The sequence below is a fragment of the Topomyia yanbarensis genome, chromosome 1 (assembly GCF_030247195.1).
Source record: "Topomyia yanbarensis strain Yona2022 chromosome 1, ASM3024719v1, whole genome shotgun sequence".
Taxonomy (NCBI): Eukaryota; Metazoa; Arthropoda; class Insecta; order Diptera; family Culicidae; genus Topomyia; species Topomyia yanbarensis.
The window spans coordinates 212,648,900-212,671,668 of NC_080670.1; the positions used below are offsets into that span (position 1 = coordinate 212,648,900).

General features: G+C 43.0%; 1 protein-coding gene across 2 annotated transcripts in view; it reads left to right on the forward strand.

Annotated features, from left to right (window-relative positions):
* LOC131691593 (frequenin-1) overlaps window positions 1-22,769 on the forward strand; it is a 162,087-nt gene that overhangs the window by 27,813 nt on the left and 111,505 nt on the right. For both annotated transcript variants that reach the window (XM_058978123.1, XM_058978131.1), the window contains exon 2: window positions 15,396-15,702. In XM_058978123.1, the coding sequence (XP_058834106.1) occupies window positions 15,639-15,702 (64 nt within the window). In that variant the 5' untranslated portion in view covers window positions 15,396-15,638. The remainder of the gene's footprint in view (window positions 1-15,395; window positions 15,703-22,769) is intronic.

Consider the following 22,769-nt stretch of genomic DNA (forward strand, 5'->3'; position numbering starts at 1 on the left):
CGTGATTTTCAGAGTATTTAGTTTGACAATATTTTTAAAGCCAGTGAGTTTTTTTTGAAAATCTACCAACCGTATTGCACTAACCTATTGCAAAAATACGAGCTGTTTATATATTACGAACAGGACTACGATGACCACCATTGCATTGTGGCACGTGAAAAGCTGGATTGTTAAGTGCGCTCATACTACACAGTACTCATGTGGCACGACGACCACTGCAAGCCTATAATGTTATATTTTAGACGCAAATGAACAAAGTTTTGAGCTTTATGGAGCGAAAGCAATTACAGCCTAAAACACCTCTACCCTTAGAATTGTCATATGTGTGCCATCGAAACACCTTCATGTTTTAAAATTCTAATTTTTTACCTCAAGATAAAACAAACCGCGTTGAAATTTATATGTCATCAAAATTGATTTACGTCACCCTCGTCCAGCTCCCGCAGCCATCTGCGATCGTCTATTCAAACTTTCCACTGACTTCGACGGTACAGACTGTGCATTCCTTCGCGGCCTACCGGTCGATCACGCTCGTGGGCATCTTATCGACAATCCCATCATCATCATCTTCTACTCGAAAACAATCGAACACGTATCGCCGCCTTTTCCGGGCTCGATAGAAAACAAGCCGATGAAGATTTTCCACTCCGAAGAGCGAACTGCGGAAACTGGGCCTCACATCGGTATTCCATCGGCATCCGTTTTCTCTCCCCCCGGTAAAGGGAGACCGTGGAAAGGAAGTGTGAGGAGGTGGAGGACCCTCGGCACCATCCATTGTTGTATTTTAAGAGGAAATCCTTCGACCGTGGGAAATGTGCTGATTTTCCATAGGGGATGAGAAAACACTGCCGATGCCCGGTAGGTACTGCTGCTGCTGCTGTTGCTGCCGACAGCAACTTCATCATCATCATTATCTCGTGATGGGGCTTTGTGCGTCCGTTTCCGTTCGTGAAGCCTACAGAGCTGGGGGAGGAGATTGAAGTTTAATTCTTGATGAAAAAAATAACTGGAATTATCGATGCTTCCGATCGGAAGGCGCTGTTTTCTTCGTGCAATCTGGCTCGATGGATTATCGTTTCCGAGCAGTGCGCTGTATTTGAAGATTGGAAAACAGACTGCTTTTATTGCAATTAGCATCCCGAGTGAGCACCGGATATAGTCCACTTACTATTCATCAGGTGAACAGCGGTGCTCTTTGTGTGGTAAATTGCACTAATTGTTGAAAACCAAATTGTTTAATTGAGCAGAACACGTAGGCCGCGAGCGAATGTTCCGGTTTCGAAATTGCTTTCCCTTCCCATTCCCGTCTCAACCCCTAGTATTCAGTGTTGGGACGGTTTCTTGAATTGGGTGGAGGGTGACGAGAGCCTGGTGGGACAGCTAAATCGAGTGTCATAGCTAACGTCGAACCGCAGGTATCTGTCTGCCGATAAATCAGTATCAGGTTGGCCTTGCTCAGCGCTGGGCAACAGATGGAACATTTTACCCGAAACTGTCAGTTGGTGTCGCTTTTTCGTTCCGATCGATAGTTCGCGTTGATTGTGAGATGTGTTTAGAAACAGAAATCAACTGTCGGAAATAAAGAAATTAATTAAATCGCACTTCACAAAATGATTGACTACACTGCAATGATTTGAACTGTAGATGAAGGATAAAAATGTGAAACATGATTGATAGAGGACATGTTCGATATATGAAATATGATTGAGCGAAATAGCGAAATTCAATCAAGTTGTTTTTTAGATTTCAGGTGATACGATGCTAACAAGATGAAAAATGATGGCAAAATTTGTCGGAATGCAACGTATGAAAACGAAAACTGGCAGTTTTGTGAACATGGGAAGGTGATTTCGGAGGATGTAGCACTTTCTTATCTAAGCAACCTAAAAGAATTTGAAAAATGGAACTGCTTGCTAAAGTGGAATGAGACGCGGAAGGAGTTACAACTAAAAAGACGAACTTCTAAAATATATACGAAACAATTTTTATTTGATTTTAAAGGAAAATTACTGAGCAACCTCAAAGCTATTTTCTTTGGAAAATACCTAAAAAATGACTTTTCGATAGCAACAAGAAAAATAGCAGATAGATACAGTCGAAAACAGCCGAACGGAAAAGTTTGATTGAAAATTAGTTTCCCTAGAGCTGCAAAAGCATGAAACGAACTCGTAAAAAACACCTCCATTTTCGTTCCGTCACCACAAACTCAAACCGGTCCGGAACAACACAAAGCATCAATTGTTCACTTTCTAGTCGGTTAAATATTTTCTGCTTTGTCCGGTCTCGAAGCACCTCGGTGGGCATCCCTCTGAAGTATGGTGATAAATAAAAATCACCATGGTTGAAAAGTTTTGAACTAACGCCTCCACACGCTAGCAACCCTGGCAGTGTCGTAAAATTTCTCAGCCTGCTGGGTTTTCCTGTCTGTGTCGCCTCAGGTCACTTTGTCTTCTTGAGTGGGGACTGTCTCCGCTGTTATGTCTCATTCAACTTGGATGAGCCGGACAACGGAATGTTACAGTTTAAACCAGCTACCGGTGACCCGACAGTGACTGGGGAAATAACCAGGAACAATTGGAACTAGCCGACTTGTGACCAAGAGACCAACTTTTCTTTCAAATGAAAAAGCACTCTTCGTACCAAATTGTTTGGTATTGAGAACAGAGATAGGCACTTCAGTTACAACTTCAAACCGATCGTCGTTGCTGCCGGCCTCGGCCGAAGTTGAAAGTCAACAGAAATCCCATCTGTCAAAACAAATTCCATTCGGCTATAGTTTTCAGTGGGTTTGCATAACGCCACAAGCCACCGCACTCAATATAAAAGACCAGCTGAAGAAAATTTGCATAAAACCAACATTCAAGTTCTGGTGCCACCATCAAAGCGTCAGTTTGACTGAGCCGTTTCGACCCGACAAAGGAAGAACTGCCGGTATGATATGGTAGTTGCGAAGTAGAAGCGAAAACGTGTTTTCACTTTTTGGAAGTTGGAAAATTATCTTTCCTTGCACACGGTGTGCGGCTGCAGGAATCATAGATGGCGCTGCATTTCATGTGTCGTCCGTGATCTGACACGGGATGCGGGAGTGGAAGGAGTAACACGTCGGACGATTTCATCGAATCGTTCTCGCCAGTAATTACTTCTAGGTTGAACAAGAGGGGTACGGACGTGGGTTGTTTGTTGTTTTGTTGCGTTATCGGAATCGGAAATATGTGTGTGGGTCGTGTTATTTATGTGTATTTGGTGGAATTAGAATTTGTGTCGCTGCCGATATTGGCGCTACGGAAATCGTTTATTCGTCTAGGAATCAGAGCGGAACGAATCAGGATATGGATATAATCGGCTGGTATCGCTGATGTTTGTTGTGGACGGGAGAGCGAGATTGTTTTGCTAAAGTAGAATTCAGTTGCGAAAAATATTTTTTTAAGGGAATAGTAAGTTCTTGACTAAGAGGAAGCCTCACACGACTAAGCATTTTTTTATTGTAGGAACTTAGTTTATCGTTTTGCTATGTGGAAAGTCTATCTAAAATGTGGATGTTTTTTCATAGACGCAAAGCTTCAGCGGCTGAAGGTTAGCTCTTTCGCGAAGACAGATGCACGAATCAACTGAAAAGAACGGTGTGTGTCAAAGTGGACTCTTCAGGAACATGTGTTTCGTCTCCAAATCGAATTCGAATAAATGAATTTCTAAAATATATTCGAAACTACAGGCAGTTGATAGACGATGAAAAGCTTATCTGTAACGGATAATGTTCATTTGATCTCAAAAGGATTGATTTCAGACACATTTTCAACGAATCACGAGAATTTATTTTATCTAAAGGTAAGCTTTTATTTCTCGTTTTATAATTTATAATTTAGTTCCAATTTTCAAGCTTTTATTTCTAATTTATTCAAGGTTTGACTGCGAATATTTACCCAGCAGGAAATGCTTTGATTGCGCCGTCAATTGCTATAGCAGTGATACGTTTCGATCTGCGCCACTGTTTCGTTTCACTGATTGGATCTTCTTCAGGGCCTTTTACTGTATTTTATTATGGTCTTTACTGATTTAGATTAATGAAAACGATTCACGGAGCTCGTAATGATTTGATTTACTGGTACGGTCATTGATGTTAATTGTAGTCTTTTTGGAGGATGCTCACTCTCTTAATTGAGTAGTAAATTCGCGTATGAGCAACTTAAGTTGTCTGTGTCCATACCTTGGTTTACTGTTTTTGTATGGTGATAAAGGTATTGATAGTATTTTCCGTGAACACTTCAGCTATGTTCAGCATTGATAACCATTGCTACAATTTAATTTTAAATGGCATTCCATCGATGGTTTTTAAAATTATGCAGCTAACGTGGCATCTCCATTGACACCTATATTCAATCGCTTGCTATCTTAAGGATCATTTCCAGGAATCTGGAAAAGTTTTTCTTATGCCCGATGAACAAAGATCGTAACAGCTTTGACTGCAGCTTCTTAGCTATTCGAATTGGTAACTGTAGATTCCGTTTCACGCTGCAGGTCGCATTACATTTCCGTTGGTCAACAAGAGTTTATTCCCAGGAATCGAACCAGTGCGGTGATGTTGATTGATGAAACCAAACCGGTGCATATCAATGTCGAATGTTGTATACTTAACCACTGGCCCTAGCCTATCAGGGTTATGGGTGTAGTAGGCGATTGAATCCGAATACACAACGAACAAAAAACTTTTTCATGAATAAATGCTGTCCTATATATAGGCAGATTCAATTCAGCACTGAATGACGAACGTGCCAACATCGATATGTTTTCGTCGCAATCGACAACTTTAGATGATTGATGACGGAATCAAATAGCATTTTATGGGGTGAGCGTAGCGTAGTTGGTAAATCGATTGCCTTGTACGCAGCGCACCTGGGTTCGAGTCCCGACCCCGCACATAGGGTTAGAAATTTTTCATAAGAGATTTTCCTAACCCGAAGAGGTGAATGACCTTAAGGTTAAAACCTCTATAATCGAAATAAAAAAAAAAAAAAAAAATAGCATTCGTTGCACCTTGTTTGGCTAAAAAATGAGGATAATTAGGCATCAATAGTTCTAGCTTCATATGTTCCCATATGTAGCTTCAAAGCTGCCTCCATAACTAATTGAACGCGGGAAATATTTTACAATGCGTTTCATATTTCGGAATTTAACTTTTAGTAACATGTAGCATGCTCAAATTGAAAATTAATCACGTGGAATGAATCGAATGTGAGCAGTCGAACTTGGCTAGACTTTTTGATTCACATTGGTTTGCAACTTGTAAATGGGTTGTGCCGTTGCCCTTTGACTGATGGGATGGACGGTATTGCCTTTTCAAGCAATATTACATTTATCAATTCTAAAACAGATGAGTGGGTAATGTAAGAGACGTAACCGAAGTGAAGTATCACTTTAAGCTGTTAAAATGAACGCTGCAATTTTAATGTCTTCTGAAAACAAGTATTTCTAATAGAAATACCAAATTATCGGTACACGTTCATCGAAATCTAAAATATTCAAACATTCGAGCATACGGATTCTCACATTGTAACACCGAAAAAGACTGTGAAACAATTCATTTTGCAACAGCGGAATATATTATTTCAGTATTTGTATTATTTTCGCAGCATCGTTTCACCTTTCAACAAAGAAAGACTTAATTCGGCGCCTTCTTTTCGGTCTTTGGCAACAGAATGACCTGGATATTATGCGACACACCACCCTGGGAAATAGTCTCGCCGGAGAGCAATTTGTTCAATCTTCGTCATTCTGAATGATCAGCTGCAGATGACGGGGAAGGATACTGACGTATACTGCCAACTCCAATACTATGGCGGCAAAATATTCCAACGCTGCTAGCAAGTAGATGGGTGCTCCGGCACCGTCAGACTGGGTGCAGTGACCCTTTCTCAGCAAACGATGGATGCGGCCGACAGGACGTGCTGGTGTAACCAGCACGAGTGTAACACACGAATGATGCCGCACTCGCATACTACCCCCGGTTTTGTAATTGGTTCAGTTTAAATTCGAAGTCAAAGGGGCCGGCCATCGAACAAAAATAGTTTACTTCCATCTTCAAAGAAGTGAAGCTAGCCTGGTTCGCTTGCAGGCTAGCACCACTTGTTTGCAGTATTCCACTTCAAACCTAGTGTAACTCCATTTAATGTATCAGCTAGTAAAATTGCAATTCTTATTCTATTCAACATGATTTTAGCTCTTCGCTTTGACCTCCCAAGTAACAATTGAAGTTTTATAGCACGCTACAAGTGCAATCTAAGTTTTAGCAGTGGCTATAAAACTATCATAAAACTACAATTGTTACTAGGGCTATAACAGAACGTTGCTTTATGATGTTGATTAGAATACGTCTCTTCAGTCGTGTATCGAGGAAGACGGAAGGGCTTTTTAAGTCTCTTATGTTGTATGCTTTTCACATTATCACCCACTAAAACCAAATTTCAAGCAGTATTTGTGATATTTGTATGTTATTCGGAATACTAATGTTTTTTATCATGTGCTGTATGTTTTTATCTTACCTTTCATTTTAGTTATTTTTTTGCCGTTCTGCGCAAGATTGTCTCAATATTTCGATTATAGAGGTTTTAACCTTAAGGTCATTCGCCTCTGAATAATGTCTTTCTCTAATATATTGTAATATACGAGTCTTGCATTCATCCATCATTTACAGAATTCTAATTCGTGTATTGTTCCTTCTTTTGCTGTTTCTCTCTGCGACACCCAAAAGCATATGGGAATATGGAAATGACCGCACGATTATTGAAACGCATTACTATACGCAAAATTTCAAACGCGCACAACATACAAACGCTCGAGCCCTCCGCGATAATTCAAATCCGGTCGCAAACGCGTTCAATCACGCATACCTACGCCCACGATCTCGCAGTCATAGAAACGTCCCGGCGATTAAGTCAACGTGTTAGCACTTACAAATTTACAAACGCGATCCGAACATACAAATGCTCGCTCTCGCTCGATCATGAATCGTACTCGTCCGGGAGATCTCCACTCCAATAAACGGAGTTTATTCACACTCGGATAGCAAGTCTCAAGGTACAATAGTGTGAGATACCAGTGAGTTCACTTTCTTCCTTTATTTGAACCATGCTCGCGCAAACAGTGAGAAGCTCACGCAAATATGCAGATGGTTCCATGATTATATTGACGAGCTCAAACACGCTGAGCCACATACGTTAGCATACGCGACATAAAACCCCCACGTGTTCAAACACGTTAACATAAAAACGCTCGTTCTCTTCGCGATAAATGCAAATCTAGTGACGCATACGAACATGTAATCGCGATCGTTTGCGCACACATAAGCACGCGTACAACCAACACCTGTTCTAACGCGATCACTAAACTTGCTCTGTACAAATCGCTGATACTCACTGTTGCTCTGTACGGCCAAAAAAGCACGGACATTGAAGGAAGCTAACTATCGAGTGCACGGTATGTTTGAGAGAAGAATTCTGAGCTCAATATTCGGAGGTTCAGTAGAAAATGAAGAATGACGCAGACGAATGAGCCACGAACTGTACCAAGTACACAAACATGCTGACATTGGAAGGCTGATAAAACATGACAGACTACCGAGTTATGCTCAGCAAATAACTTGGAAGTGGTTATCAACAACAATGTTAACGCATGTCAATCTCAATAACATTGTCCATTTCGGATATAGCTACCCCTAAAACAAAGCAAAGCTGGCACCACGTACGAATTACACTTCGAGAAGCCAATGCAGACAAGATTAAGCCGAGGTCGGAAAGCGATGTTGATATGTCTTGTTTCATCAAGAAAGTGTGATTTGATGTGTTATATGACGGCAATGACCTCTAATTCTCGGTTCCATTATATCCAGCAGGGTAAGCGGAGAAAACCTGTAGATGCACAGAAAGTATATAATTTCAAAAGATTCTTTTTAGTATTGCTGTCGGAGCACTCTTTTTGAGTTTGATAGCCAGTTGCGCATTTTAAAACCCAGCCTCTGCGTGAATGTAGCGAACATCCTTCACTATCTTCATCGCATTTTTCGATTCCTCACTGAACAACATGTTGTCGACATAATGTTCTGTGACAATCGCTTCATCCGGCCCCGTAAATTGTTACTGGGAACGTAACGCATTGCGACGCTTAAAGATACTGTGCGCAATTTAGCGAACAACTAGTCATCGCTTTCATTGCGTAGACATCTGGACTACGGTATTGCTCGCTATCGCGCCATAGGAACCGTAATTGCAAATCGAAATTCTCGCAAACGATGTAGGATAGAGGTGAACAGAACTGAGCTGATCGGGATCAGTGTACGGTAAAGAGTTCAGTGATGTTCCTTTGAAACTCACGACAAGCTAACTCAATATATTCGTAGTCTCGCACTCAGGTTCGCACTTAATTCGTTTCTTCAAGCATACCAATCGTCACATGGCCATTGATTTACTGTTCGGTTAGCTTGCTCGAAGTCTCTCGACAATAGTGGTTTGATAGGATTCATTACTCCAATGTTGTCCAGCGAGAAGTAGGTATAGTATGTGTGGAGCAGGACCCGAATGCTGTCCAGCCTAGACGTGTTCTCCGATTTTTCATTGATTCCTGCCTCTGGAGTTTTTTTTATACACCTACTGCGAACTTTCGCTTCATAAGGGGCCCTATTCTCATAATCATGTCACCTAGTGACTAGAGGAAAGTTCATGCGTTCTAGCCACTAGGTGACGTGACTGGAAATAGGGCTCTTAAATACGGTTTTCTCCTTTTTTGGATTGTTTCCACAGTGCCCCGAACTCCAGCGGACCTATGCATATCTGTTCGAACCGATGAGTACGCCATTTATCACAACTTTGTGAGCCGGTACGTAGATATTACTATTTCATAAGGATCTTCCCTCATGCAATGGCATTTGTTTGATTTGGACAGCCCTTATTCGGGCAGCTAATTTTTTTTTGTTAAATTTCGGTCTCGGCCGAGTAGTGTTCCGTCAGGTTCTTCGAAATCTTGCGAATAAATTTATTCATGTTATTTTATGTACGTATAACGTATGGAATAACTATGGACGTTAGCGTTTAAAAAGCATTTATTAGTTTCCAAATGGATCCTGTCACAGCTGGTCAAGAAGTCCCGCTTCTTTAATGGAGAGCAGTAATTTATACTGCCACCAGAGATCGTCGAGCTTCGGACAGTGCACTAGCATATGTTCTACCGTAGCTCGGCTTCTACATGTAGTAAATGTTACAGTGGTTGGAGACGCGATACGATGTGGGCAGGAAAGATTCCAATTCAAAGCCACGACAGAACTCGTTCCCTCGGTACGGTCTGTCCAGCGATCGAGCAAGTGTTCGACGCACTGAAGATTTCCGGTACTGCCGCACCAATGACACATGATAGCTTCTGTTGTGTTTAATTTCAACTGGCCCAACTTATCTGCGGCTGGGATATGTCGGGTAAGATGTCGGCGAGTGTGTTTCCCTGGTCACTAGACGAACAGCCTTTTCATTTCAGTAGTGACCTGGGACCCAACCGTTTTTGTCATATTCGGCCTCGATAGCCTGGGTGAAGAGGTGGCGGTCTTTCACCCTGCTCAATAGCGAAGATTTTCGGTGGAGAGTCAGCAAAGCAACGAGTGTATCTTCGGGTTTCCAAGCCAAGCATCGCCTCGGCATAGAACCGTAAGCATAGCGCCGGTAGGCGGAAGGAGAGCCCTTTCCCTATTGCCTTTCTATTCCGACCTCATCACGGATCTTGGAGTCGTCCTTGTATACTCGTACGTGATTGGCGGTCATCTGTCGGGTGTATTTGGCTCTGGCTTCATTACCGACAGTGCCGGTCCTAAGCTCTGTAGACAGACTTATGACCAGTTTGGGCCCGTAATCGTACCAGGTCCGATCACGAGCTCGGTATAGGCGGACGATTGGAAGCAGATTTGCTTCCATCGGAGAGAAATTGTCTGTAGTAGGAAGCAGTTCGCTCCAAAAACCCCAGTGCTCTTCTAACAATGGTGAGTTCAGCGAAGAGGAAGAATCCTTTCATCCGAGGTGTATGACTCGTCCGATTTCTTAGCTCATTGAGGGTCTCCTCGTTGGGGTTCCAACGGTTCAGTTTGTCCGATCGTAACACCGCCGCCTTTGGTCGGTTGTTGAAGGTGGCGTCTGGTCGTTCGTAACCTGGATAGGGAAGTGGTCAGTGTTGCATGGTTCGGCAAAGATAGGTCACCCCCTAGATCCTGCCAGCACCCTTGAACAGATAGTGACGTCAATTGCGTATTGCGTATGTCCGCGGCAAAATGTCGAGTTGCCATGATTGTGAACAACGACGTCTTTGTTTTCGATTACTTCGGCGATGACGTTTCCTCTTCTGTTGCATGCACGCGAACTCCACATGGTTTGGTGATCGTTTACATGAATGGGGTCTTAACTTGCTAATGAGCCGCTGAAGTTTGTATCCCACATTCCGAATACCATCGAGAATATAAAGAGATATAACGGTACACTGGACTGGATAGTCGATCCTCCGAGTAACGGCTACTAGTTCGGTATCCAGAGATATAGGTTGGGATGGTACACCAAGCGACGATTTCTTGCCAAGATTCCTATCTGAATTTCCCTGCTGGTATCATTGTCGGCGGTTTAGCAGTGAGCCCAAATACACGAATTCGTCGACCATCTCGTGTATTTTGTCTTCGAAACGTTTACGGCAAGTCAGATAGACCATAACCTTACCGTGACACTGCGAGATTCAAAGGGACTCGAGAGTGTCCCTGATACTCGAACAACGCACATCACCCGATCCATCGTCGCTTTGACTGATGGTGTTAGCTTATCTGGAAAACCGTACTCGTGCATTATCTGCCATAGCTGATCTCGATCGATTATGTCATTCGGCGATTTGAAAACGATGAATATATGATATGTGGGCATGTTGTATTCGCAGCACTTCTGCACAACCTGCCGAATCGCGAGTATTTGGTCCGTAGTGGCGCGGGAACCCGTGAATCCCACTTGCTAGTGCCCCTTGAACTCCCTTGCAAATGGTGACAATCGGCGGCAAAGAATTTGGGAGTTGCAGCAATCCAACTTATCACCCATTTTGTAGATTGGGCAAACGACACCCTCCATCCACTCCTCCGGAAGAATTTCCTCCTGTCAAATTTTGGCGATTACTCAGTGCAGCGCTCTAGCCAGTGTTTTATCACCGTATTTTAATAGCTCGCTGGGTAGTTAATCTACACCGGCAGCTTTGTTGTTTTCAGCCGACCGATCTCCTCCTTGAGTTCTTGGAGATCATAGGCCGGCAGCCCATCGTCTTCTGCGCGTGCTCCAAGATCCGTTGCCATACCGCCTTCGTCCTCTGCTGCTTCAACGTTGAGGTGCTCGTCCTAGTACTGCATCCACCTCTCAATCACCTCACACTCGTTCGTAAAAAGATTGCCGTCTAAGTCCCTGCACATATCGGCTTGCGGAACGTAGCCTTTGCGCGAACTGTTGAGCTTCTCGTAGAACTTCCGTGTGTCCTTTACGCGGTACAGTTGTTCCGTCGCTTCGTGATCTCGTTCCTCCTGTTGGCGCTTCTTTCTCCGGAGGACCGAGGTTTGCCTGTGCATCCTCACCGGTGCTGCATTCTTCTCGTCTATTAACTGCTTACATTCGACATCAACGTTTCGAAGACAAAATACATGAGAGGACGAGGTTCTAGAGACGACAATGTGAACCTCCCATCCCGAGTTCGGATTGACGGTGACGAAATCGAGATGGTCGACGAATTCGTGTATTTGGGCCAGTCGTTTCCTCGATTCGGAATCGCTGTACCTAGTGCCGCTATAGCAGTACTTCCTATGACGGAACAGATCTCTCTCCAGCCATCTTCAAGAGTTCTTCCGTGGGTAGTGCTGCTTCCAGCCGCTGTGCGTAGTCTTGGGCAACCCCGGCGTCCCGAAGTTGCGCGATGTTGGGTCTTGGCGACCGATTGCAACGAGTGTTGTACACCGTCGAGAGTTTTGAGCGCATGCAAACTGCAACTAGGTAATGGTCCAAATCTATATTCGCACTGCAGTAGATACGAACGTTGGTGATATCAGAGAAGAATCGCCCGTCGATTAGAACGTGATCGATTTGGTTTTCGGTGCGTTGGTCAGGTGATCTCCAGGTAACTGTGGATATCTTTGCGGGGGAAGGAGAAACTTCGGACTACCATGCCACGGGAGGCTGCGAAGTTCATGCATCGTAGGCCATTGTCATTCGATACGGTGTGCAAGCTGTTTGGCCCGATTATCGGTCTAAACATTACCTCCCGTCCTACCTGAGCGTTCATATCACCAATGACGATTTTCACGTCCCGTTGCGAAGAGCCGTCGTACACCTCCTCCAGCTTCGTATAGAACGCTTCCTTCTCGTCGTCGAGTCTCCCATCGTGTGGGCAGTGTACGTTGATGACTCTGTAGTTGACCAAACGGCCTTTGACCCTCAACTTACACATCCTTGCGTTGATCGGAGTCCATCCAAAACCTGTTACACGAAATTCGCATCGCTTTACCCTGATTTTCATGCGCTTCATTTGTGATTTGGAAGCATGGAACAGTATTGTGGAACCATAAAATGTAGAATTATGGTTGTCGTAACCGTCTCCTACCACAAACAATATTGTGTCGTCAGCAAACAGGTTTACTTCAGCTCTCCGCAAAGCTAGTGTTATGTCGTTCATGTACAGAATGAATAAAATGGGTCCAAGTACACTACCTTGTGGAACACCAGGGTCTACTGCAAGCGAAACAATGCTGTTATACCTCGTCACTTGTATGCGATTTTACTGCTAACTGCTTAACCAATTTAAAGGTGTCCTTCGGATGCCATGACGCTTTAGTACACTTTGCAGCTTCGATCGATCGATAGTTTCAAAGGCGCGCTTCAAATCTACAAATTACCGTGTTCATTCTACTATTATATACTATTTCTGTTCAGCAAAGCTGGGTCCTCTACGATTATATGTGATTAGCACTCTTTAGGAAAGGAAAGGTTTTTGTATATTTACTTTAATGAAAACCTCTTCCTCCATATATTTGGGGCACTTTTTTCTTTAACAATGTTCTACTCCACTATCTGGTGCTAGGTGTAATTCTGAAATTTAAAAAATCTCCTATGTGATCAGTAGATGTTTCCAAAGCACGGGCGGACTTAGTGGGGTCTCCGTCTACTGAAGTGCGAAACATCCGATGCTTAATTCGAGATTTTAGCGAATTAAGAGAATGAATCATGTTGTAGCAGTTTCAATGTATACAAAAAGTTGCGAAAGCTACATTATAACGACTAGGTAAATCAATCAAAACCTAAAGACTTTAAAAGAAATACTGTTCTTCCAGTTTAAGCAATTTCATTGATTTACTAAAAATAAATGAAACATTTGTATCTGCTGAACTAAAAAAGGGTGGGTAATATCTATGGCATAACCGTAGTATCGTGGCTACACCTCGGGCCCCCGCAGAACACATGCAAGTTATCCGGAGAGCGGAGCAAAAATAAGTATGGTCATTGTTAAATACCAAGTACACATATCGGCTGAGCAATTCTAGATTTGCTCATACACTAGAGTCAGATTCTGATTTTCAGGCCTTTACGTGCTTTTTTATTTTCACTATTTTGAGGTTATCAAGAACTCATCAATAGCTCAAATCAGTCCAGTTCATTAATCACTGTTGCAGACTATAACGACTATCCAGTGTTTCATAGTGAAAATGACATTTTTTCGTTATCATAAAACCCTATGATAACAATGTAATTAACCGAAATTTATTCCCGGACCAATTTCGCCACAGGACGCCATTTTAATTGTTTCAACCCCAACATAAGCACGCTCTTTCCATCATTTCATCCCTTAAAATAGCGTAACAATCAAATGTCATCATTACTATTAATGACGTCAAATTTAACCGCAGTGATCCAGAATGAAAATAGTTTTAAGTAATAATTGTTGCCCACATCCAGTGCTGCTTCTGTGTTAATGAATTTCATTCGCTGCGATCCGCTTCCCCATTGGCCAACTGCTATCGGCCCGTCCAGCCGCAATGACGATTGTTATTACAACCATTATTTTGTATAGAACCCAGCAGGCGGTGAACCGAAATGGGCCGTATCAACTCGGCTCTAACTACTACTCATTACATGGACATGGGCCGTAGGAATGCGGACCACTTTCAAATTTATGATGGCCATTTACGGTATGTTACGTAGAACAAGCAACAACAATAGGCTTCTGGAACATGATGGTGGCAGCCGACGTCCTTTTCAGGGCGTTAAAATGTGAATATGCATAATTGCTAGCTTGGGATGTGGACCATTATCATGTAATAAGCGGATACGAGTCGAAGGCAAATTGCACGATGATGGTTGGGAATTGGGACAGATAAACTCACTAGCGTGCGATTTTATTATTCAGTACGTTCATGTTAATTTGATTGCACCCTCGAAGCCAGTCTGCCCAAGCAATCATTAGATTTGGTCATTCCAAAACGCAGCACAGTGCTCTAAACACATCCAGCCTGTTGCGTAACAGTTGTCCACAGTCGTCTGACAGGTTATCATTTTATTTGCACGGCCTGCTGTGTTTCACGTGTTGCACTGTATGGGAAATTTGCAGTCTCGACATCATAATCCGGGTTAGCTCCGGGTCTACCAGTCGAGAGCAAAAATACTAATACTGAACTATGTTTAAACATGTCCCTAGCATTCCGCTAGCTATCTATTCTATTCATGAAATGTACACCAATTTAGATTCGAGTTTCCTGGTGTGCTTCCGAAATTAGGTTAGGTCATTCGCAGGACTGTGGAAACGTATAAATTATGCAGGTTGAAGCCTGGTGATTGAGGACCGGAATGTCCATCAATATTGGCGTTCGGGATGTTAAGATAACCCCTACAGGCAGGAAACAAACAAAACATTTCCGCATGGGTAGGAAGCTGTGAAGCAATCCATTACTGCAATTACCGATCACTCCCATGTGCTTTCTGGAATGCTGAGTAGGCGTTGAGGTATTTTTGAATAACCAGCTGAAAACGTTAACGAGTTTCGATCAAATCGATGCTAATTGAGCTATTTTTCCCTGTTTCAATTTATTTTTAATCACGAGAGCATCAATTCTGCACAATTGGTTCCACTCGAAACTGATACGGATTGAAGTGCGTGGGGGTGATACCGTCATTTAACTCTCACGCACTTCAATTAATCGACCGAAAAGCACAGTCAAAAATTCGCCCCTCGTTCTGTCAACGCCACCGAGCAGTCAAATACCGAAACAATCGAGCCGTGTCAGATTCTTTTCCATTCAGTATGTTAAATGTGCCGAAAATTTTATTCTTTTCTAACAACATTTATTTTTCCATTTCTTTTTTTTTCAGCAATGAAATCCATTCGGTGAATGTAAACGTCCCAAAAACCTTCTCGAAGAAGCATCGCAGCAACCGTTGTCCGTCGATAGGAACAAATTTCCCCACCCCACCGCCCCGTAGATAGGACACCAATTTAGTGATTGTGTGCGTGTGAGTGAGCAGCTACAAAAAAATTGTTTAAATCGAGTTCTAGCTTGTTCAACCAACGGGTCATCGGCAGACAGTAGTAACAGTGTCACAACAGCAGAAGCAATGGGCAAAAAGAACTCCAAACTAAAGCAGGACACGATCGATCGGCTCACGACGGCGACCTACTGTGAGTAGATTTGTTTTTTTTTATTAGGTATTTATTTGTTAACCCCGTAGAGGGGAAATTGCTTCACCTCTTGACAGGTTCATTTTGAGGTTAGGGTTAATTTTGTGGTGATAATTTCAAACCGGCTGATGCATGGCTGCGGTTGCGATAATGGCCATCCTTAACATACGCGGCTGATCCATAAATTACTCGGCTGGTGCGGAAATTGCGGTGAACCGCTTCTCGGATAATAATTAGGTGGCTTCTCTACCGTTGGTAATCGTTTCAACGTGTGTCCAGCGTTTCGAGTTATGACATTAATTTGAATCTACAATCTAAACGAGTACTATAAACTTCCCAAGAAAATGATTCAATTAATTATTGACATGCAAAATTTAGCACCTCAAAAGCCGTGTTCGCACATTTTCAGTGACCTTCTTCGACAAGTAATCAAATGTTGACATCATTTTCGGTTCGAGTCTAGTACAAATGAAAGCATTTGCGTCTTTTGCCTTCGACGCAATAAGCGCCGGATGCGAAGAGGAAAGTGCGTGAAAAGCCTTCGACTGTACAGGCTTGGTGTGCCGGAAAGCTATAATTGCGGTGTTTTTCGTTCTGTGGTTTTGGTTGCTCGAGCAGAAGACCAGAGCCAGTGAAGTAATTTGGTTGACGACCGGAAAAACTTATGAGCTATTTAGCGTTTAACATTTCTTTCATGACACTTTTGATCATTTAGTAGGATACGGATAGGTTTTAGGATAGTTTTTATGTTCAGCATAATGTGTCTGAGATCTAATGTGAATCTCGTTTCATTTTTATTTCAATCGTAATAATCTCAAACTCATCTCAACCTCATTTCAATCCAATTTTATTTTTATATAATTTATAATTTCGCCAAAAACTGTTAAGGTTAAGCAGCAAATCGAAAATTGACCGGGTATAGGATTCATTTCGCACTCTAAAATAACCTTGCTTGCGTTACATCGACACCGAATGTAGCATATTTTTACATGTTTATGGCGTATAATACTCTAACAGGTAACATATCTCTTTATTAAAGTTTGCCATATTCTTTTTTTACGTAATATTTTTTGTTATTCTTTTAGATCCGATGATGATTCCGATTGAGGTTCAGATAAGTATACTGCGCACGTTGAATATGAAGATGACTAGCTTCCAATAAACTCGATGACGATACGGATCTGTAGCAGTTTAGCGCTCGAACGTTGCTCCAGCTTAAAATAAACGATGGACTGAGACCTTCGTAAAAGGAATAGAAATAGAACTCAAAAAGAAATATAAATTGATGGTCTGCAGTGTTGTTATATTGGAATCAATATTTTAACTTGTTTGTGTTTGTGTTTTATGCCAACCCAAATAGTACGTCGCTGTAATTTTTGCTCCCATCAGAAAGCTAAATGCTTCCAAGTTATTTGCCATAAAATTATTACAGTCAAGCTGTAGCGACTGAGAGGAGTTTGACAATCGCCACAAACGAACAACCCGAATAACGACTAGCTTTCTCGCCAAGTGATATTTTTGGACCAGTCACCAAGGTGTCAAAAAGGCCGACTATCATGTCCACATCATTCGAAACACTTGCAAGTGCCCATCCCGTTACGTTGATCGTAGCTGTCGGTAGATTCACAATCACTGATCAATACGAGAGAGCATATTGCTCGTGAATAATTGGAGATTCATAACTTGAATCGGCGTTAAAATCCGCTCCCTGACCTTAGTACCGGTCTGACGGATTGTGAGGACAGAAATTTTACTTTTTAACCTTCAACGGTTGTCTCAACCGCTTCGTTAAAAAAGAAAATGGAGCTGGAAAATCTTTTGCTCGACAACTATTACCGCGGTAGACAAGAGTACATGCGATGAAAACTGCTGAGCTGAAGTGGATTCCGAGGAAACGAAAAGCCTGAAATATTTCCAAGCTCATGGTGTTTGTCATGGGTGTTCTAAATATGCTCAACCCATGAAAGCACTGTCATCATGGTCCGGTAGATCATTTTGCAGTATTTATTGGACCTATTTTATGGCGTTTTTGGTATGGTCTAATCAAGGAGCTGTGTGGTTTTTGAACGCATGCGAACTGCTTGGGATATTGGTCAATCGGTGGTTGCACGGTTAGCCACTTGTGTGGAAGAAGCTTAAAAGTTCTTCACAGTAGTCCAATCTACTATTACCGTAGCTATCGATCTCGCGCCTTAAGTGAACCATGGTATGATGCCGAATCTTGCTCTCGGGACACGAGAATATAGACTGAGAATTCTTTGCTTGATGACCGTGTCGGAAGCAGATACCGAGAAGTGAGTGAATATCACACTGATACAGTAGATGACACGTGCTACACAACGTTCGAAAGGTTCGTTTTCATGTATCCAGAATGCTGAAAATATCAGTATTTGGCATCCATGCTGGAGTCTGTGTCCGAATTGATTCCCTCAGCATCACGGATTTTTAAGTTTTCTTCGGCAACTCCATCCAAACCAGGTGCTGAGGACGATGCCCACTTTATGAGTCGAATTCCAACACTTGTCTAACTGGATTCGTAGCTTGGTCGCTTCTTCAATATCAGCCAACCATGTTACCACGTCGTCCGTATACGTGTCCTGGATAGCTGTCTGAGCTGCCAACGGAAATTGAACTTCTTCGTCTAGTGCCAATTGTTTAAAGGTTCGCGTTGCCAAAAACTGCAGATTTGATTATTATAGTAAGCTCATACGTTGCTACCGTGGACGTAGATGACGAACGGCAAAAATGTGTAGCAGTGGTCTCTCCTTTGGTTTGAAAATGGTCTACCGATACATTTTGTTCGATGGCGGCTACGAACACTTGCGGCTTGATCTTGCATCGAATTATCTTCCGTACATCGTCCTGAATTGCTTGACGGTTTCTGTTTCGACCATGGACCATAACGCAACGATCGTGGGAGGAATTCGTCGCGAAGATATCTCCAAGTCCCACTGCGGCGGAGATGTGGCAGACAGTGGACAGGTTAAGAGGGAAACGTCAGCATCGTCGAACTGTCATCAAACGGTCCAGTGGCTACACGGATAAGACGGAAGAAGTAACAGAAGAATTGGCATTACAGCGAAAGACCTGCAACCTCCAGCTATTCTCCATTATTCCATTAAGAAGAAAAAGGCCAAACGAATCCAAGTGAATTTCTCGCCAGATACCGACGATACCTACAACACTGACTTCACTCTAAACGAGCTACTGTGGGCACTCGATAGAGGACGAAGTGGCTCTTCAGGCCCGGACTGCATCGGTTATCCAATGCTTCAGCGACCACCATTGTCGATGAAAACTCTTGGAACTCTTCAACAGAAACCAAACTCGAGTGGCATGGGTCCACCTGCATTTCGTCCAATCAATCACCTTAACGAGCTGTATAGAAAAGGTTTTCGAGCGAATAGTCAACCGAGCTAGAGACGAACGGGCGTCTCTACAAAAGACAACATGCCTTTAGGTCCGGTCGGACCACTGATACATAATTTGCGGAGTTAGAGGGGTCATTACCGGAGCGTGACGAGCACTGTCTGATAGCATCGCTTGATTTGTCCAAGGTTTACGATACCACCTGGATGTATGGTATCTTTCCAACACTGCAGAAATAGTAGATACGTGATAGAATGTCCAACGTGTAGAACTGTTTCCTGGTAGAAAGATCGTTCCAAGTTAATGTAGAGGGTTACTTATCGTCTGCACGTCGAGGCTATTCAACCAATCTCGTGTGGTTCCGAATACTGTAAAGATCTTGCTGTACGCCGACGATATCCTACTCGTAGTATGGGGGAAGAAAAACCAATCGTTCTATCGAAAACTTCAATCAGCAGTAAAAGCCGTCCATAAATGTGCGCCCAAACGATAAATCGAATTACTATACCGACAGAAGCCCGCCTGAGAAACCTCAGTGTCTTTCTCGATCGATCCCTCTTCTTCACAGCTCACTGCAAATTGATGAAGAAGGCATGCGAATCTAGGCTGCGCATTCACAAGATGATCGGTGCCAAGGTACCCCGTGGTCGACGTACTTTTTTACTACAAATCGGATCCGCAATTGTTACATCGCGACTTTTGTAAGGTGTTGGACTCCGTTGGTAGGAGTGAAAATGGTATGATCGCAAGCTCCAGGTCATTTGGGACACCAAGAAGTGCGTAAAATTTGGAGACCTCGCGAGAAATGTTTCATCCGTTCAACAGTCGTCTCCACCGATGGTTCAAAAGACGATACCGCAGTGGGGGCGGGAGCATTTGGAGAACACTTCCAACAGTCACTTGGACTTCCACCGCAATGGAGTGTATTTTCGGCAGATGCATTCGCAATAAAAACGGCGCTAACAGCAAACAACACGGTCAGCGATTTAAGTGATCATACCGCACTCGGCCAGCTGTCTATCGGCAATCGAAGCTGGTACATCCCGGCGCCCGCGAATCCTGGAGATTGATCGAAATCGTCCAATCAAGCTTTGCTGGATTCCAGGTAACGCTGGCATCCGTGGTAACGAGGAGGCCGACAGAGATCCGCAGAAGAAGCCTCATTAGGTACAGCTGTTCCTGGGATAGACGCCGTCAAATAGATCAAAACAGCTATCCGAAACCAAAGGCTCAATCGGTTGTCTTCGTCCACTGAAGTTAAACTCCGAGAAATCAAATTCGACACGGCAAAATGGACTAACCGCGAGATCTCGGCTGATCAACGAGCACTCAGTCGGCTGCGAATATGGCATACCCAATTAAGACACGAATTTCTGCTGATGAAGAGATCCCACCAAAGTGTTATTCCTTTAGGGTCACTGTAGACGTCCGTCATCTAATACTTCACTGCAAGAAATACGACGAAGCCAGGAAAAGTAGGATATCGACAACGATAACGACCCTTGTTCAAGGAGGTAAAGCTGGATCACGAAATTGGACGGCCTTCTCGAAGCTTTCCGAAACAAAACGCTTATATCTGAAGAGAACTCCTTCGGAAAGCTAGGCAATATGAACAGTGGCTCCAGTTGCCGTTTTCTCAGCAGCTTGCTGATGTATGCCCGTTTCAACAAACTTTCACAACGTAATATTTATCCTCAGCAATCTGCGAAGGGTCAGGAGATAGTGAAGTTTTACCTCTTTCGGCAAATTTGGCTTCGAATGAATCAGGGAGTGAAAAGGTCCCGGAAACAACCACTCGTCGTGATCTGTATGGACGTGTTTCCGACATAGATTAACTGTTTCGAAACCGTTCCTAGACACTATTAACAAGAAACGGCTCAGAAGCGGCCGTACTCCTTTCGTTCTTTCTCGTAGCTGTCACCATCGACAAGAGTCATTGCAAAATATGATTTCAACTAGGATGTCACTAAATTTTTCGAACAGCTCGATTGATTTTCTGTGTGTGTAATTTTTCCTGGGGGTATTTTTGTTGCGACATTTCCTAATGTTAACTAATTATCTTTTGTTTTGCTAGTCTAAACCGCATTGATGGACAGAGAGGCAACTCCGTTTGTTTATGAACCTAAGGTATCGACCCATCATCATAAGAACATGGAAGATGTGACCAGGATTCATCACAGCGATTTCGGGCGACAATTAATCCAGATTCGATGGTGTAAAATACAGCGACTTACCTCTCGACTATCCAGTTACGGTTATCTACTTCTGCGCAAATATTCTAAAACGACATATTTTTGAAGAAAATTCTGCCGTTTTTAGGTAGCTGAAATAGTCATCCCGACAACTATGAGGCGGGTAAGTATGCTAAAAACAATATTCTGATTTTGCCACTACCGACACGACTCCGAAACTATAACCTCATTCTTCTCTACTAGAAGCAGCAAAATAATGCAGTGCGCCATCTGTATAAAAGTGAAAGCTATCTCCCCGTCGAAGTAGGCCAGCCAGTCATCCACCCACGTTGCTACCAAATTTGCCAGGTCGTTTGACTGTTCTATTAGAGATAGTATTATCACAGACTAACAGATATAACAGGCACAAATCCTCGACTACATACGGGGAACGTGCCGTTTAAGCCAATATATTCTGATTCCTGATTCCACCTTTTATTCACAGTCCCAATCACTCATTTACTGGTGGGTTACCCCTCAGGTTTGGGAACAATTTTTCACTAGTTGTCTATCCCCCATATGCTTGTTCATATGTCAGTGGCGCCATAATTTCAAATGTGGCTACAGTCCCAACTACAAATATATTTAAAATGACCGTTAAAGCGGGCGAAGCTTTGTTTTTGAGTGTTATGTCTGTTAGTCTGTGGTATTAGTACGGAGCGTCGGTGTCAGCTGGGTGAGATGATGGGAGACCGAGTGAGACAGAATGAGGCAAACAGACGGAGGGGAACTGTGATGGTGCCTGAAGAACATTTGCAACCGTCGTCGGAGTAGGCATTGATTGAGATGAAACATTGTTTTAAACTTTATCGTCATTCCTGGCGAAACCACTGTTGATTCGGGCTATGGAGACATTTTTCGGCCCAGACAAAGTTCTGTGGTTGGAGTTCAAAAAGATGATTTTAATTAGGGATCCAGATGGATTCTAGTTTTAATAAGTTTTGTTCGTATAACGATAAACATTTTTTGTATCGTTGCTGATCCTTGCAGAAACAATTTTAAGATAGTTTAAAAGCTTCATATGCGACGGGTTTCAACTGCCAATTAAGTAAACATAATAAACTTCCATTCGTCTCTAAAAACCAGCAGACCCACCGAGATTTGGGGAAAATCTGCAACATGAAATATTACTCGTTTAACTGATGAGTCAGCTAACCGACGTCGGAAGAAAAGTGTTGACGCAATGAGGCAAAACTTTCTCCACTAATAGGGGAAACGAACAAAGTTGTTGTGGTGGGGCAAAAGTTAAGGAAATCCAATTTCGAAGCTTTCCCCGGGAGTGGTTTGTGCTTCGCGGAAAAGTTCTGTCGCTGAAGCGAGCTCAGCGCACCTGAGAATCAAGATCAGTCCAGTCAGAATAGTGGATGATGGGTGGTGGCACCGTGGTCGCGCTTACTTGGATGAATTATTAGCCACGTGGCAGCAAAAAGTTTATCGACTTCGTCACGATGGCCACTACAATGTGCG